We start from the raw sequence: 19,050 nt of genomic DNA, 5'->3' as shown, positions 1-19,050 counted from the left end.
GTCCGTAGTGAGTGACGCGTCACTGTCTGACAGTGACGGCGTGTCACCAGTCACTCCTGGGGGGGGGGGGGATCACCCGCCATAAACAGCTGGCCAAAAAGGTGGTCGTGGAGGAGAGACACAAACACCTTCAAGATGTAAACACGACGAGATGTCGTAAATCATGTTGACGGCAAGATGGCCTGCACCCTGTGTGAGTGACGGCCCCTGACCCCTACCTGGGTGAGTGACGGCCCCTCACCCCTACCTGGGTGAGTGACGGCCCCTGACCCCTACCTGGGTGAGTGACGGCCCCTCACCCCTACCTGGGTGAGTGACGGCCCCTGACCCCTACCTGGGTGAGTGACGCCCTCTCACCCTACCTGGGTGAGTGACGCCCTCTCACCCTACCTGGGTGAGTGACGCCCTCTCACCCTACCTGGGTGAGTGACGGCCCCTCTCACCCTACCTGGGTGAGTGACACCCCCTTACCCTACCTGGGTGAGTGACGCCCCTCTCACCCTACCTGGGTGAGTGACGCCCTCTCACCCTACCTGGGTGAGTGACGCCCTCTCACCCTACCTGGGTGAGTGACGCCCTCTCTCACCCTACCTGGGTGAGTGACGCCCCCTCTCACCTTACCTGGGTGAGTGACGCCCCTCTCACCCTACCTGGGTGAGTGACGCCCCTCTCACCCTACCTGGGTGAGTGACGCCCCCTCTCACCCTACCTGGGTGAGTGACGCCCCCTCTCACCCTACCTGGGTGAGTGACGCCCCTCTCACCCTACCTGGGTGAGTGACGCCCCCTCTCACCCTACCTGGGTGAGTGACGCCCCCTTACCCTACCTGGGTGAGTGACGCCCCTTACCCTACCTGGGTGAGTGACACCCCCTCTCACCCTACCTGGGTGAGTGACGCCCCTCTCACCCTACCTGGGTGAGTGACGCCCCTCTCACCCTACCTGGGTGAGTGACGCCCTCTCACCATACCTGGGTGAGTGACGCCCCCTCACCCTACCTGGGTGAGTGACACCCCCTCTCACCCTACCTGGGTGAGTGACGCCCCTCTCACCCTACCTGGGTGAGTGACGCCCCTCTCACCCTACCTGGGTGAGTGACGCCCTCTCACCCTACCTGGGTGAATGACGCCCCCTCTCACCCTACCTGGGTGAGTGACACCCCCTCTCACCCTACCTGGGTGAGTGACGTCCCCTCTCATCCTACCTGGGTGAGTGACGCCCCTCTCACCCTACCTGGGTGAGTGACGCCCCTCTCACCCTACCTGGGTGAGTGACGCCCCTCTCACCCTACCTGGGTGAGTGACGCCCCCTCTCACCCTACCTGGGTGAGTGACGCCCCCTTACCCTACCTGGGTGAGTGACGCCCCCTTACCCTACCTGGGTGAGTGACGCCCCTCTCACCCTACCTGGGTGAGTGACGCCCCCTCTCACCCTACCTGGGTGAGTGACGCCCCCTTACCCTACCTGGGTGAGTGACGCCCCTCTCACCCTACCTGGGTGAGTGACGCCCCTCTCACCCCTACCTGGGTGAGTGACGCCCCCTTACCCTACCTGGGTGAGTGACGCCCCTCTCACCCTACCTGGGTGAGTGACGCCCCTCTCACCCTACCTGGGTGAGTGACGCCCCCTCTCACCCTACCTGGGTGAGTGACGCCCCTCTCACCCTACCTGGGTGAGTGACGCCCCCTCTCACCCTACCTGGGTGAGTGACGCCCCCTTACCCTACCTGGGTGAGTGACGCCCCTCTCACCTTACCTGGGTGAGTGACGCCCCTCTCACCCTACCTGGGTGAGTGACGCTCCCTCTCACCTTACCTGGGTGAGTGACGCCCCTCTCACCTTACCTGTGAGAGCTAAACAGTTAGGTCTTAGGACTAACTACCAAGACGGGTAATCACCTAGCTGCGTCACTCGTGTAATGCTGCCATTTTGGACCTTATTGACAAGATACTCACCTCCCCTCCCCGGTATAGCCTCTTCTTCACTCTCTCCTGTATCTATACATTATGAATAATAATAAAAATAATAATAAAGGGTGGTAGGAGAAGGAAATTTACCGTGAATGCTTTTTATTCTCTTCCCCGAGGCTTGGGGTCCCCCACAGTTGAACCAGGTGTGGGTGACACGTATAAATATTTAAGTCTTGCCAAGACGCTCAACTTGGCCTAGTATGCAAGACCCGATTTGCCTAACAGGCAGAGTGATACTCATTAAAAATGATTTTTTGTATATGAGTGAATCTTATTATATTGTATTATGAACATGACTTACTTTGTTCCGTTACGTTCCGTTGTTAGGTTAGGTTACTTTCTGTTACTTTCTGTTACTTTGTTACTTTGTGTTACTTTCTGTTACTTTGTTACGTTCTGTTACATTCTGTTACTTTCTGTTACTTTGTTACTTTCTGTTACGTTCTGTTACATTCTGTTACTTTCCGTTACGTTCTGTTACTTTGTTACCTCCTGTTACGTTATGTTACTTTCTGTTACTTTATGTTACTTTGTTACTTTGTTACTTTCTGTTACTTTGTTACGTTCTGTTACATTCTGTTACTTTCTGTTACGTTCTGTTACTTTCTGTTACTTTGTTACTTTCTGTTACGTTGTTACTTTTTGTTACTTTGTTACTTTCTGTTACATTCTGTTACTTTCTGTTACGTTCTGTTACTTTGTTACTTTCTGTTACGTTCTGTTACTTTCTGTTACTTTGTTACGTTCTGTTACATTCTGTTACTTTCTGTTACGTTCTGTTACTTTGTTACTTTCTGTTACGTTCTGTTACTTTGTTACTTTCTGTTACGTTCTGTTACATTCTGTTACTTTCCGTTACGTTCTGTTACTTTGTTACCTCCTGTTACGTTCTGTTACTTTCTGTTACGTTCTGTTACTTTCTGTTACGTTCTGTTACTTTCTGTTACGTTCTGTTACTTTCTGTTACGTTCCGTTACCTTCTGTTACGTTGCGTTACGTTCTGTTACGTTCCGTTACCTTCTGTTACGTTCCGTTACCTTCTGTTACGTTCCGTTACCTTCTGTTACGTTCCGTTACCTTCTGTTACGTTCCGTTACCTTCTGTTACTTTCCGTTACAGTCTGTTACGTTCCGTTACCTTCTGTTACGTTCCGTTACCTTCTGTTACGTTCCGTTACCTTCTGTTACGTTCCGTTACCTTCTGTTACGTTCCGTTACCTTCTGTTACGTTCCGTTACGTTCTGTTACGTTCTGTTACGTTTCGTTACGTTCTGTTACGTTTCGTTACGTTTCGTTATGTTCTGTTACGTTTCGTTACGTTCTGTTACGTTTCGTTACGTTCTGTTACGTTTCGTTACGTTCTGTTACGTTTCGTTACGTTCTGTTACGTTTCGTTACGTAATGTTACGTTTCGTTACGTTCTGTTACGTTTCGTTACGTTCGGTTACGTTTCGTTACGTTTCGTTACGTTTCGTTACGTTCGGTTACGTTTCGTTACGTTTCGTTACGTTCTGTTACGTTTCGTTACGTTCTGTTACGTTTCGTTACGTTCGGTTACGTTTCGTTACGTTCGGTTACGTTTCGTTACGTTTCGTTACGTTTCGTTACGTTCTGTTACGTTTCGTTACGTTCTGTTACGTTTCGTTACGTTCGGTTACGTTTCGTTACGTTTCGTTACGTTTCGTTACGTTTCGTTACGTTCTGTTACGTTTCGTTACGTTCGGTTACGTTTCGTTACGTTTCGTTACGTTCTGTTACGTTTCGTTACGTTCTGTTACGTTTCGTTACGTTCGGTTACGTTTCGTTACGTTCGGTTACGTTTCGTTACGTTTCGTTACGTTCTGTTACGTTTCGTTACGTTCGGTTACGTTTCGTTACGTTCGGTTACGTTTCGTTACGTTTCGTTACGTTCTGTTACGTTCGGTTACGTTTCGTTACGTTTCGTTACGTTCTGTTACGTTTCGTTACGTTCGGTTACGTTTCGTTACGTTCGGTTACGTTTCGTTACGTTTCGTTACGTTCTGTTACGTTTCGTTACGTTCGGTTACGTTTCGTTACGTTCTGTTACGTTTCGTTACGTTTCGTTACGTTCTGTTACGTTTCGTTACTTTCTGTTACGTTTCGTTACGTTCTGTTACGTTTCGTTACGTTTCGTTACGTTCGGTTATGTTTCGTTACGTTCTGTTACGTTTCGTTACGTTCTGTTACCTTTCGTTACGTTTCGTTACGTTCTGTTTGGTCATATTTCAACGTTAGTTTTAACTTGATTCAAAAAATATAATCGTATATAATATTATGAAAAACATTAATATTTCTTAAGACACAAATTTACTACAATAAACAATTTCAGGAAAACTCGGCCTGTTAGACAAATCGGGCCTTGCATACTAGGCCAAGTAGTGCGTTCTGGCTATTAGGTACATTATACATACATACATACATACATACATACATACATACATACATACATACATACATACATACATACATATACATTCGTATAATGAAGATTGGACACACCGCCATAGTGACAGTATTGGGCAGCGCCACTCATCTTGTGAGTGGACACACCGCCATAGTGACAGTATTGGGCAGCGCCACTCATCCTGTGAGCGGACACACCGCCATAGTGACAGTATTGGGCAGCGCCACTCATCTTGTGAGTGGACACACCGCCATAGTGACAGTATTGGGCAGCGCCACTCATCCTGTGAGTGGACACACCGCCATAGTGACAGTATTAGGCAGCGCCACTCATCCTGTGAGTGGACACACCGCCATAGTGACAGTATTGGGCAGTGCCACTCATCCTGTTAGCGGACACACCGCCATAGTGACAGTATTGGGCAGCGCCACTCATCCTGTGAGTGGACACACCGCTATAGTGACAGTATTGGGCAGCGTCACTCATCCTGTGAGTGGACACACCGCCATAGTGACAGTATTGGACAGCGCCACTCATCCTGTGAGTGGATACACCGCCATAGTGACAGTATTGGGCAGCCCACTCATCCTGTGAGTGGACACACTGCCATAGTGACAGTATTGGGCAGCGCCACTCATCCTGTGAGTGGACACACCGCCATAGTGACAGTATTGGGCAGCGCCACTCATCCTGTGAGCGGACACACCGCCATAGTGACAGTATTGGGTAGCGCCACTCATCCTGTGAGTGGACACACCGCCATAGTGACAGTATTGGGCAGCGCCACTCATCCTGTGAGCGGACACACCGCCATAGTGACAGTATTGGGCAGCGCCACTCATCCTGTGAGTGGACACACCGCCATAGTGACAGTATTGGGCAGCGCCACTCATCCTGTGAGTGGACACACTGCCATAGTGACAGTATTGGGCAGCGCCACTCATCCTGTGAGTGGACACACCGCCATAGTGACAGTATTGGGCAGCACCACTCATCCTGTGAGTGGACACACCGCCATAGTGACAGTATTGGGCAGCCCACTGATCCTGTGAGTGGACACACCGCCATAGTGACAGTATTGGGCAGCGCCACTCATCCTGTGAGTGGACACACCGCCATAGTGACAGTATTGGGCAGCCCACTCATCCTGTGAGTGGACACACCGCCATAGTGACAGTATTGGGCAGCGCCACTCATCCTGTGAGTGGACACACCGCCATAGTGACAGTATTGGGCAGCGCCACTCATCCTGTGAGTGAACTCACCGCCATAGTGACAGTATTGGGCAGCGCCACTCATCCTGTGAGTGGACACACCGCCATAGTGACAGTATTGGGCAGCGCCACTCATCCTGTGAGTGAACTCACCGCCGTAGTGACAGTATTGGGCAGCGCCACTCATCCTGTGAGTGGACACACTGCCATAGTAACAGTATTGGACAGCGTCACTCATCCTGTGAGTGGACACACTGCCATAGTGACAGTATTGGGCAGCGCCACTCATCCTGTGAGTGGACACACCGCCATAGTGACAGTATTGGGCAGCGTCACTCATCCTGTGAGTGGACACACCGCCATAGTGACAGTATTGGGCAGCGCCACTCATCCTGTGAGTGAACTCACCGCCATAGTGACAGTATTGGGCAGCGTCACTCATCCTGTGAGTGGACACACCGCCAAAGTGACAATATTGGGCAGTGCCACTCATCCTGTGAGTGGACACACTGCCATAGTGACAGTATTGGGCAGTGCCACTCATCCTGTGAGTGGACACACCGCCATAGTGACAGTATTGGGCAGCACCACTCATCCTGTGAGTGAACACACCGCCATAGTGACAGTATTGGGCAGCACCACTCATCCTGTGAGTGGACACACCGCCATAGTGACAGTATTGGGCAGCACCACTCATCCTGTGAGTGAACACACCGCCATAGTGACAGTATTGGGCAGCACCACTCATCCTGTGAGTGAACACACCGCCATAGTGACAGTATTGGGCAGCGCCACTCATCCTGTGGGTGGACACACCGCCATAGTGACAGTATTGGGCAGCGCCACTCATCCTGTGAGTGGACACACCGCCATAGTGACAGTATTGGGCAGCGCCACTCATCCTGTGAGTGGACACACCGCCATAGTGACAGTATTGGGCAGCGCCACTCATCCTGTGAGTGGACACACTGCCATAGTGACAGTATTGGGCAGCACCACTCACCGTCCCTCACACCTCATAACCAGCCAGCCACACGCTGCCACTCACCAGACGGGAGGTGTGAGGTGAGTGGCACGCTCCCCGGGGCTCGACCCCTGGCCTTCCTGGCACTCCTGGCACCCTCCCGGGTTAACCCTTGACCCCAGACCCTCCCCAGGCACTCGCCAGGACCTACCGTCTGCTCCAGCCTCCCCAGATGCTGGCCTCGGGCTGACGTCTGCCTCATGCCGTCGCTGGAGCACAACAGCTTCCTGGATCACACTCTGCCCGTCTCTGCATGTCGTCAACACTAAGCTACTGTCGTCTGGACGCCGTCCCAGCCATAGACAGTATGACGATTCCGGCATGGACGGTAGCAAGCGCTCTTAGACGGTAGCAAGCGCTCTCAGACAGTAGCAAGCTCTCTCAGACGGTAGCAAGAGCTCTCAGACGGTAGCAAGAGCTCTCAGACGGCAGCAAGCTCTCTCAGACGGTAGCAAGCTCTCTCACACGGCAGCAAGCTCTCTCACACGGCAGCAAGCTCTCTCAGACGGCAGCAAGCTCTCTCACACGGCAGCAAGCTCTCTCAGACGGCAGCAAGCGCTCTCAGACGGCAGCAAGCGCTCTCAGACGGCAGCAAGCACTCTCAGACGGCAGCAAGCGCTCTCAGACGGCAGCAAGCACTCTCAGGCGGCAGCAAGCGCTCACAGACGGCAGCAAGCACTCTCAGACGGTAGCAAGCGCTCACAGACGGCAGCAAGCACTCTCAGACGGCAGCAAGCGCTCTCAGACGGCAGCAAGCGCTCTCAGACGGCAGCAAGCACTCTCAGACGGCAGCAAGCGCTCACAGACGGCAGCAAGCGCTCACAGACGGCAGCAAGCGCTCTCAGACGGCAGCAAGCGCTCACAGACGGCAGCAAGCGCTCACAGACGGCAGCAAGCGCTCTCAGACGGCAGCAAGCGCTCACAGATGGCAGCAAGCGCTCACAGACGGCAGCAAGCGCTCTCAGACGGCAGCAAGCGCTCACAGACGGCAGCAAGCACTCTCAGACGGCAGCAAGCGCTCACAGACGGCAGCAAGCGCTCACAGACGGCAGCAAGCGCTCTCAGACGGCAGCAAGCGCTCTCAGACGGCAGCAAGCGCTCACAGATGGCAGCAAGCGCTCTCAGACGGCAGCAAGCGCTCACAGACGGCAGCAAGCGCTCTCAGACGGCAGCAAGCGCTCTCAGACGGCAGCATGCGCTCACAGACGGCAGCATGCACTCTCAGACGGCAGCAAGCGCTCACAGACGGCAGCAAGCGCTCACAGACGGCAGCAAGCGCTCTCAGACGGCAGCAAGCGCTCACAGACGGCAGCAAGCGCTCACAGACGGCAGCAAGCGCTCTCAGACGGCAGCAAGCGCTCACAGACGGCAGCAAGCGCTCTCAGACGGCAGCAAGCGCTCACAGACGGCAGCAAGCACTATCAGACGGCAGCAAGCACTATCAGACGGCAGCAAGCGCTCACAGACGGCAGCAAGCACTATCAGACGGCAGCAAGCGTTCACAGACGGCAGCAAGCACTATCAGACGGCAGCAAGCGCTCTCAGACGGCAGCAAGCGCTCTCAGACGGCAGCAAGCGCTCTCAGACGGCAGCAAGCGTTCACAGACGGCAGCAAGCACTATCAGACGGCAGCAAGCACTATCAGACGGCAGCAAGCGCTCACAGACGGCAGCAAGCACTATCAGACGGCAGCAAGCACTATCAGACGGCAGCAAGCGTTCACAGACGGCAGCAAGCGCTCTCAGACGGCAGCAAGCGTTCACAGACGGCAGCAAGCACTATCAGACGGCAGCAAGCGCTCACAGACGGCAGCAAGCACTATCAGACGGCAGCAAGCACTATCAGACGGCAGCAAGCGCTCACAGACGGCAGCAAGCGCTCACAGACGGCAGCAAGCACTATCAGACGGCAGCAAGCGCTCACAGACGGCAGCAAGCACTATCAGACGGCAGCAAGCACTATCAGACGGCAGCAAGCGTTCACAGACGGCAGCAAGCGCTCTCAGACGGCAGCAAGCGTTCACAGACGGCAGCAAGCACTATCAGACGGCAGCAAGCACTATCAGACGGCAGCAAGCGCTCACAGACGGCAGCAAGCACTATCAGACGGCAGCAAGCACTATCAGACGGCAGCAAGCGCTCACAGACGGCAGCAAGCACTATCAGACGGCAGCAAGCGCTCACAGACGGCAGCAAGCACTCTCAGACGGCAGAAAGCGTTCACAGACGGCAGCAAGCGCTCTCAGACGGCAGCAAGCGTTCACAGACGGCAGCAAGCACTATCAGACGGCAGCAAGCGCTCACAGACGGCAGCAAGCGCTCTCAGACGGCAGTAAGCGTTCACAGACGGCAGCAAGCACTATCAGGCGGCAGCAAGCACTCTCAGACGGCAGCAAGCACTATCAGACGGCAGCAAGCACTCTCAGACGGCAGCAAGCGCTCACAGACGGCAGCAAGCGCTCACAGACGGCAGCAAGCGCTCTCAGACGGCAGCAAGCGCTCACAGACGGCAGCAAGCGCTCACAGACGGCAGCAAGCGCTCTCAGACGGCAGCAAGCGCTCTCAGACGGCAGCAAGCGCTCACAGACGGCAGCAAGCGCTCTCAGACGGCAGCAAGCGCTCTCAGACGGCAGCAAGCGCTCTCAGACGGCAGCAAGCGCTCACAGACGGCAGCAAGCGCTCTCAGACGGCAGCAAGCGCTCTCAGACGGCAGCAAGCGCTCTCAGACGGCAGCAAGCGTTCACAGACGGCAGCAAGCACTATCAGACGGCAGCAAGCGCTCACAGACGGCAGCAAGCACTATCAGACGGCAGCAAGCACTATCAGACGGCAGCAAGCGTTCACAGACGGCAGCAAGCGCTCTCAGACGGCAGCAAGCGTTCACAGACGGCAGCAAGCACTATCAGACGGCAGCAAGCACTCTCAGACGGCAGCAAGCACTATCAGACGGCAGCAAGCACTCTCAGACGGCAGCAAGCGCTCTCAGACGGCAGCAAGCGCTCTCAGACGGCTCCAAGCGCTCTCAGGCGGCAGCAAGCGCTCACAGACGGCAGCAAGCGCTCTCAGACGGCAGCAAGCGTTCACAGATGGCAGCAAGCACTATCAGACGGCAGCAAGCGCTCTCAGACGGCAGCAAGCGCTCTCAGACGGCTCCAAGCGCTCTCAGGCGGCAGCAAGCGCTCACAGACGGCAGCAAGCGCTCTCAGACGGCAGCAAGCGTTCACAGACGGCAGCAAGCACTATCAGACGGCAGCAACCCCACGTGGACGACGGAGGCGGGGAGGAAGGGGCGCCCCGGGACGCCCACGCCGGAAGGGTTGTGGCCGCCTCCTCTAGTTACTCCATAAATCCTTTCTCCACCTTACTGGCCGGCGCCCCCTGCCTCACCTGCTGGCCCCCTCACCTCTCACCCCCTCACCCGTCACCCCTCACACCCTCACACCCCTCACCTCTCACACCCTCACCCCTCACCCCTCACACCCTCACCCCTCACCCCTCACACCCTCACACCCCTCACCTCTCACACCCTCACCCCTCACCCCTCACACCCTCACCCCTCACCCCTCACCCCCTCACACCCAAGTATCCACGGTGATACATTGTCTGGTCCAACTGGTATAGTTTGATCCAGTGTTGTTCTCCTTAGTCTTGTCACTTGGTCGTTCACCGACAATTTCCCTCATATATATATATGGCTGTGTAGTCATTTTGGAGGATTTTTCGCTTTGATTGCAAATTTGGCGTTTTTCATAATTTCTTTCCGATACTCTTCTTATGTTGATGTATTTTTTCTTAGCTCTGTTGCGTCTGATCCTGTGGTCCTCTGTCCTTCCTCTTGTACTGGGTCCGGTAGGCTTCCCTCCCCCTTGCACACACGCACGCGCACACACACACACATGAGGCATGAGTTACGAGGAAAGGCTGCGGGAAATGCACCTTACGACACTGGAAGACAGAAGAGTAAGGGGAGACATGATCACAACCTACAAAATCCTCAGAGGAATCGACCGGGTAAACAAGGATAAACTATTCAACACTGGTGGGACGCGAACAAGGGGACACAGGTGGAAACTGAGTACTCACATGAGCCACAGAGACGTTAGAAGGAACTTTGTCAGTGTCAGAGTAGTTAACGGATGGAATGCATTAGGCAGTGATGTGGTGGAGGCTGACTCCATACACAGTTTTAAATGTAGATATGAAGGAGCCCAGTAGGCTCAGGAATCTGTACACCAGTTGATTGACAGTTGAGAGGCGGGACCAAAGAGCCAAAGCTCAACCCCCGCAAGCACAAATAGGTGAGTACAAATAGGTGAGTACACACACACACACACACACACACACACACACACACACACACACACACACACACACACACACACACACACACACACACACACACACACACACACACACAAGGACAAGAGGTCCGAGTAAGGAGACTTGATTACAGAAAAGGGGACTCCAGAAGGATAAGGGACTACCTGGGAGAAGTGCAGTGGGAGGAAGAAATTAGAGGAAAAACAGTGCAGGATATGATGAACCAAGTCATATGGAAATGCAAGGAGGCTGAAGAGAGATTTATTCCAACAATAAAGGAAAAAAGCAGGAGGGAATATAATAACCCATGGTTTAATAGACAGTGTCAGGAAGCAAAGGTGAGAAGCAGGAGGGAGTGGAGGAAGTACAGAAGACAAAGGACAGAGGACAACAGGATTAGATGTAACAGAGCTAGGAATGATTACATTAACATAAGACGAGTGTCGGAAAGAAATTATGAGAATGATATTGCAGTCAAAGCGAAAAAGCAACCTAAATTACTACAAAGCCATATAAGAAGGAAGATGTCGGTGAAGGACCAAGTGACAAGACTGAGGAAAATAGAGGGGGCATATACAGAAAGCGACAAGGAAATCTGTGAGGTACTGAATGCAAGTTTCCATGGAGTGTTCACAACCGAGCCTGAGTGGCTGCCATTGTTAGAAGAGATTAGATGGAAGACTATCAGATACAGAGATGACAGCAGAGGAGGTGATGAAACAGTTGACAACACTGGATGCAACTAAAGCGGTTGGACCTGACAAAGTATCACCATGGATACTAAAAGAGGCAGCGCAGGCTCTCAGCGTGCCTCTAGCAATGATCTTTAATGAGTCACTTATGTCGGGAGAATTGCCCAGTTGCTGGAAGTGGGCAAATGTCGTACCGATTTTCAAGAAAGGGGATAGGGAGGAGGCATTTAACTACAGACCCGTATCACTGACAAGCATCCCCTGCAAAATACTTGAAAGAATAATTAGGCTAAGACTTGTTGAGCACCTGGACAGTATTGGGTTTGTTAACAAGCACCAACATGGGTTCTGGACAGGGAAATCATGCCTAACAAACCTTTTTGAATTCTATGACAAAGTAACAAGGATAAGGCAGGACAGAGAAGGCTGGGCAGACTGCATATTTCTTGACTGCCAAAAGGCCTTTGGTACAGTACCGCACATGAGACTGCTATACAAACTTGAGAGGCAGGCAGGAGTAAGCGGAAAGGCCCTAGTATGGGTGAGGAACTACCTAACAGGAAGGAGCCAGAGGGTAATGGTAAGGGGCGAGAAGTCGGACTGGCGAACAGTAACAAGTGGAGTACCTCAAGGATCGGTGCTGGGACCAATCCTCTTTCTAATTTACATAAATGATATGTTTACAGGAGTGGAATCATACATGTCAATGTTAGCGGATGACGCAAAATTAATGAGAAGAGTTGTGACAGATGAGGATTGTGACAGATGAGGATTGTGACAGATGAGGTCTTCCAAGAGGACCTAAACAGGTTGCAGAGATGGTCAGGGAAATGGCTACTGGAGTTCAACACCAGTAAATGTAAAGTTATGGAAATGGGATCAGGTGATAGACGACCAAAAGGACAGTACACAATGAGTATGTATGTATGTGTACATATATGTGTGAGTGTGTATGTATATGTATGGGTATAAAGTATATATGGAAGCTGATCAAAATTACATTTCACTTTTGTAAATGTACGTTAATGACACTATGTAAAAGACACATCTAACACTTTACGTCGGACATACGTAAATCTGTGTATCTATGTATTTACGTATGTAGGTTAGCTTAGCATTTTAAAAGCACCAAATCACCTTCTGTGGTTGATTGTTCAATAAACCCTTGAACTATATGTTTAACACTTCTCTAACCCTGTCCATGGAGGACAGAAGAAAATGTATATATGCTGGTTAGCATTGTAAATGTCTGGCCACGTTTGTGGTAGAAAATAATAATAATAAAAAAAAAACTGCCTACGTGAGACCCGTCTTAGAGTATGCCGCGCCATCATGGAGCCCCCACCTGAAGAAACACATAAGGAAACTAGAGAAGGTTCAGAGGTTTGCAACGAGGCTTGTCCCAGAGTTACGAGGGATGGGATATGAAGAGCGTCTGAAGGAACTGAACCTTACGACACTAGAGAAAAGAAGGGAGAGAGGAGATATGATAGGGACATATAAAATACTCAGGGGAATTGACAAAGTGGAAATAGACGAAATGTTCACACGTAATAATAACAGAACGAGGGGACATGGGTGGAAACTGGAAACTCAGATGAGTCACAGAGATGTTAGGAAGTTTTCTTTTAGCGTGAGAGTAGTGGGAAAATGGAATGCACTTCAGGAACAGGTTGTGGAAGCAAATTCTATTCATAATTTTAAAATTAGATATGATAGGGAAATGGGACAGGAGTCATTGCTGTAAACAACCGATAGCTGGAAAGGCGGAATCCAAGAGTCAATGCTCGATCCTGCAAGCACAAATAGGTGAGTACAAATACGTGAGTACACACACACTCACTCACATACACACACACACACACACACACACACACCGGTGGCCGAGCGGACAGCACGCTGCACACGTGATCTTGTGGTCCCGGGTTCGATCCTGGGCGCCAGCAAGAAACAATGGGCAGAGTTTCTTTCACCCTATGCCCCCTGTTACCTAGCAGTAAATAGGTACTTGGGAGTTAGTCAGCCATCACGGGCTGCTTCCTGGTGTGTGTGTGGGGGGGGGGGGGGAAGGGGGAAGAGGGAAGTAGTGGTAGTAGTAGAAAGAGTTGATTGACAGTTGAGAGGCGGGCCGAAAGAGCAGAGCTCAACCCCCGCAAGCACAACTAGGTGAATGCACACACAAGTTGAGTTCTACTAAGTAGGCTACTACTTGTTGGCTACTAAAGATCAACTCGAGTAAATGTAAGGTAGTGAAAGTAGGCGGTCGAAACAGAAGGCCAGACACAGAGAGAAAGATCTAGGAGTTGATATCACACCAAACCTGTCTCCTGAAGCCCACATAAAGAGAATAACGTCTGCGGCATATGCGAGGCTGGCTAACATCAGAACAGCCTTCAGGAACCTGTGTAAGGAATCATTCAGAATCTTGTACACCACATATGTAAGACCAATCCTGGAGTATGCGGCCCCAGCATGGAGCCCGTACTTTGTCAAGAACAAGATTGAGCTGGAAAAAGTTCAGAGGTATGCCACTAGACTAGTCCCAGAACTAAGAGGCATGAGTTACGAGGAAAGGCTGCGGGAAATGCACCTTACGACACTGGAAGACAGAAGAGTAAGGGGAGACATGATTACTACCTACAAAATTCTGAGGAATTGACAGGGTAGATAAAGATGAACTATTCAACACTGGTGGGACGCGAACAAGGGGACACAGGTGGAAACTGAGTACCCACATGAGCCACAGAGACGTTAGAAGGAACTTTTTCAGTGTCCGAGTAGTTAACGGATGGAATGCATTAGGCAGTGATGTGGTGGAGGCTGACTCCATACACAGTTTCAAGTGTAGATATGATAGAGCCCAATAGGCTCAGGAACCTGTACACCAGTTGATTGACAGTTGAGAGGCGGGACCAAAGAGCCAAAGCTCAACCCTCGCAAACAGTAAACATTAAACAAGTAAGGTAACATTGAGAGGAACGAGTCTATTCATTCTGGGAGATGCGTGTGTGAATGAGGGGGAGGGGGGGGGGTAAGATGGGGGGGGGTAAGATGGGGGGGGGGGCAGTGAGGGTGGTGGAGGAAGTGGTTGAGAGAGACACAAATCACTCCTCCCCCGACAAGTGTTTCAAGCCCTTCCTCTCCGGTCACACCTCCCAGTAATGTCTTCCTCACCTCCCTCACCTCACGTCACGTGGTCCTACAGACATTATTCCACTCATTTCTACATTTATCTACAAGTTATATATATTTTTTGGGGATGCGTGGGAGTAGGGAGTGGGGGGGGATGGGGGGGGGGGGCCGTTGCGTCAAGAAGTGACGCAACGGCCCAACCAGCTCCTGGTGGATCACCTCCTTCCAGCACACTCTACCTGCTCCAGCAGCATACTCTCCCACAGTGTAGCACACTCTACCTGGTCCTGCAGCATACTCTCCCACAGTGTAGCACACTCTACCTGGTCCTGCAGCATACTCTCCCACAGTGTAGCACACTCTACCTGCTCCTGCAGCATACTCTCCCACAGTGTAGCACACTACCTGTCAATGCAGCATACTCTCCCACAGTGTAGCACTCTCTACCTGCTCCAGCAGCATACTCTCCCACAGTGTAGCACACTCTACCTGGTCCTGCAGCATACTCTCCCACAGTGTAGCACACACTACCTGGTCCTGCAGCATACTCTCCCACAGTGTAGTACACTCTACCTGCTCCAGCAGCATACTCTCCCACAGTGTAGCACACACTACCTGGTCCAGCAGCATACTCTCCCACAGTGTAGCACACTCTACCTGCTCCAGCAGCATACTCTCCCACAGTGTAGCACACTCTACCTGGTCCTGCAGCATACTCTCCCACAGTGTAGCACACTCTACCTGCTCCAGCAGCATACTCTCCCACAGTGTAGCACACACTACCTGGTCCTGCAGCATACTCTCCCACAGTGTAGCACACACTACCTGCTCCTGCAGCATACTCTCCCACAGTGTAGCACACACTACCTGGTCCTGCAGCATACTCTCCCACAGTGTAGCACACTCTACCTGGTCCTGCAGCATACTCTCCCACAGTGTAGCACACACTACCTGCTCCTGCAGCATACTCTCCCACAGTGTAGCACACTACCTGGTCCAGCAGCATACTCTCCCACAGTGTAGCACACTCTACCTGGTCCTGCAGCATACTCTCCCACAGTGTAGCACACTCTACCTGGTCCTGCAGCATACTCTCCCACAGTGTAGCACACTCTACCTGGTCCTGCAGCATACTCTCCCACAGTGTAGCACACTACCTGGTCCTGCAGCATACTCTCCCACAGTGTAGCACACTCTACCTGGTCCTGCAGCATACTCTCCCACAGTGTAGCACACTCTACCTGGTCCTGCAGCATACTCTCCCACAGTGTAGCACACTACCTGGTCCTGCAGCATACTCTCCCACAGTGTAGCACACTACCTGGTCCAGCAGCATACTCTCCCACAGTGTAGCACACTCTACCTGGTCCAGCAGCATACTCTCCCACAGTGTAGCACACTCTACCTGGTCCTGCAGCATACTCTCCCACAGTGTAGCACACTACCTGTCCCTGCAGCATACTCTCCCACAGTGTAGCACACTCTACCTGGTCCAGCAGCATACTCTCCCACAGTGTAGTACACTCTACCTGCTCCAGCAGCATACTCTCCCACAGTGTAGCACACTCTACCTGGTCCTGCAGCATACTCTCCCACAGTGTAGCACACACTACCTGGTCCTGCAGCATACTCTCCCACAGTGTAGCACACTACCTGTCCCTGCAGCATACTCTCCCACAGTGTAGCACACTCTACCTGGTCCAGCAGCATACTCTCCCACAGTGTAGTACACTCTACCTGCTCCAGCAGCATACTCTCCCACAGTGTAGCACACTCTACCTGGTCCTGCAGCATACTCTCCCACAGTGTAGCACACTCTACCTGTCCTGCAGCATACTCTCCCACAGTGTAGCACTCTACCTGCTCCTGCAGCATACTCTCCCACAGTGTAGCACACACTACCTGGTCCTGCAGCATACTCTCCCACAGTGTAGCACACACTACCTGGTCCTGCAGCATACTCTCCCACAGTGTAGCACACTACCTGTCCCTGCAGCATACTCTCCCACAGTGTAGCACTCTACCTGTCCCTGCAGCATACTCTCCCACAGTGTAGCACACTACCTGTCCCTGCAGCATACTCTCCCACAGTGTAGCACTCTACCTGTCCCTGCAGCATACTCTCCCACTGTGTAGCACTCTACCTGGTCCTGCAGCATACTCTCCCACAGTGTAGCACACTCTACCTGGTCCAGCAGCATACTCTCCCACAGTGTAGTACACTCTACCTGCTCCAGCAGCATACTCTCCCACAGTGTAGCACACTCTACCTGCTCCAGCAGCATACTCTCCCACAGTGTAGCACACTCTACCTGTCCTGCAGCATACTCTCCCACAGTGTAGCACACACTACCTGGTCCTGCAGCATACTCTCCCACAGTGTAGCACACACTACCTGGTCCTGCAGCATACTCTCCCACAGTGTAGCACACACTACCTGGTCCTGCAGCATACTCTCACACAGTGTAGTACACTCTACCTGCTCCAGCAGCATACTCTCCCACAGTGTAGCACACTCTACCTGGTCCTGCAGCATACTCTCCCACAGTGTAGCACACTCTACCTGCTCCTGCAGCATACTCTCCCACAGTGTAGCACACTCTACCTGGTCCAGCAGCATACTCTCCCACAGTGTAGTACACTCTACCTGCTCCAGCAGCATACTCTCCCACAGTGTAGCACACTCTACCTGGTCCTGCAGCATACTCTCCCACAGTGTAGCACACTCTACCTGGTCCTGCAGTATACTCTCCCACAGTGTAGCACTCTACCTGCTCCTGCAGCATACTCTCCCACAGTGTAGCACTCTACCTGCTCCTGCAGCATACTCTCCCACAGTGTAGCACACTACCTGTCCCTGCAGCATACTCTCCCACTGTGTAGCACTCTACCTGCTCCTGCAGCATACTCTCCCACAGTGTAGCACTCTACCTGTCCCTGCAGCATACTCTCCCACAGTGTAGCACACACTACCTGCTCCTGCAGCATACTCTCCCACAGTGTAGCACACTACCTGTCCCTGCAGCATACTCTCCCACAGTGTAGCACACACTACCTGCTCCTGCAGCATACTCTCCCACAGTGTAGCACTCTACCTGCTCCTGCAGCATACTCTCCCACAGTGTAGCACACACTACCTGCTCCTGCAGCATACTCTCCCACAGTGTAGCACTCTACCTGCTCCTGCAGCATACTCTCCCACAGTGTAGCACACTACCTGTCCCTGCAGCATACTCTCCCACTGTGTAGCACTCTACCTGCTCCTGCAGCATACTCTCCCACAGTGTAGCACACTCTACCTGGTCCTGCAGCATACTCTCCCACAGTGTAGCACACATTATGAGAAGGATTAAGACAGAGGAGGACAGCTTGAGGCTTCAAGAAGACCTGGACAAGCTGCAGGAATGGTCGAACAAATGGTTGTTAGAGTTTAATCCAAGCAAATGTAATGTAATGAAGATAGGTGTAGAAAGCAGGAGACCAGATACAAGGTATCATCTGGGAGATGAAATACTTCAAGAGTCAGAGAGAGAGAGAAAGACCAGGGGGTTGATATCACGCCAGACCTGAAGCCCATATCAAGAGGATAACATCAGCGGCATATGCCAGGTTGGCTAACATAAGAACGGCCTTTAGAACCTTGTGTAAGGAATCTTTCAGAACATTATATACCACATATGTCAGACCAATCCTAGAGTATGCGGCTCCAGCATGGAGTCCATATCTAGTCAAGCATAAGACTAAACTGGAAAAGGTTCAAAGGTTTGCCACCAGACTAGTACCCGAACTAAGAGGTATGAGCTACGAGGAGAGACTACGGGAACTAAACCTCACGTCTCTGGGTGACAGAAGAGTAAGAGGGGACATGATCACCACATATAAGATTCTCAGAGGAATTGACAGGGTCAGTTCCTCGGGGGGAACGAGAAGGGGGCCTCGTAGCCTGGTGGATAGCGCGCAGGACTCGTAATTCTGTGGCGCGGGTTCAATTCCCGCACGAGGCGGAACCAAAGAGCCAGAGCTCAACCCTCGCGAGCACAACTAGGTGAGTACATACACACATACATGTGTGTGTGTGATATACATGATATACATAACACATGATATAAAGAACGTCTGAGGGAACTGAGCCTTACGACACTAGAGAAAAGAAGGGAGAGAGGAGATATGATAGGGACATATAAAATACTCAGGGGAATTGACAAAGTGAAAATAGACGAAATGTTCACACGTAATAATAACAGAACGAGGGGACATGGGTGGAAACTGGAAACTCA

The 19,050-nt window shown here is 52.0% G+C and overlaps 1 protein-coding gene across 1 annotated transcript in view; it reads left to right on the top strand.

Annotated features, from left to right (window-relative positions):
* LOC123748959 (platelet binding protein GspB-like) overlaps positions 1 to 19,050 on the top strand; it is a 138,235-nt gene that overhangs the window by 97,257 nt on the left and 21,928 nt on the right. The window contains exon 3 of the mRNA XM_069326724.1: positions 7,023 to 9,945. Within this exon, the coding sequence (XP_069182825.1) occupies positions 7,023 to 9,945 (2,923 nt within the window). The remainder of the gene's footprint in view (positions 1 to 7,022; positions 9,946 to 19,050) is intronic.

This window comes from Procambarus clarkii, chromosome 18 (assembly GCF_040958095.1).
Source record: "Procambarus clarkii isolate CNS0578487 chromosome 18, FALCON_Pclarkii_2.0, whole genome shotgun sequence".
NCBI lineage: Eukaryota > Metazoa > Arthropoda > Malacostraca > Decapoda > Cambaridae > Procambarus > Procambarus clarkii.
Note: the sequence above shows the minus strand (reverse complement) of the source record. Positions and strands in the feature narration are given on the sequence as shown.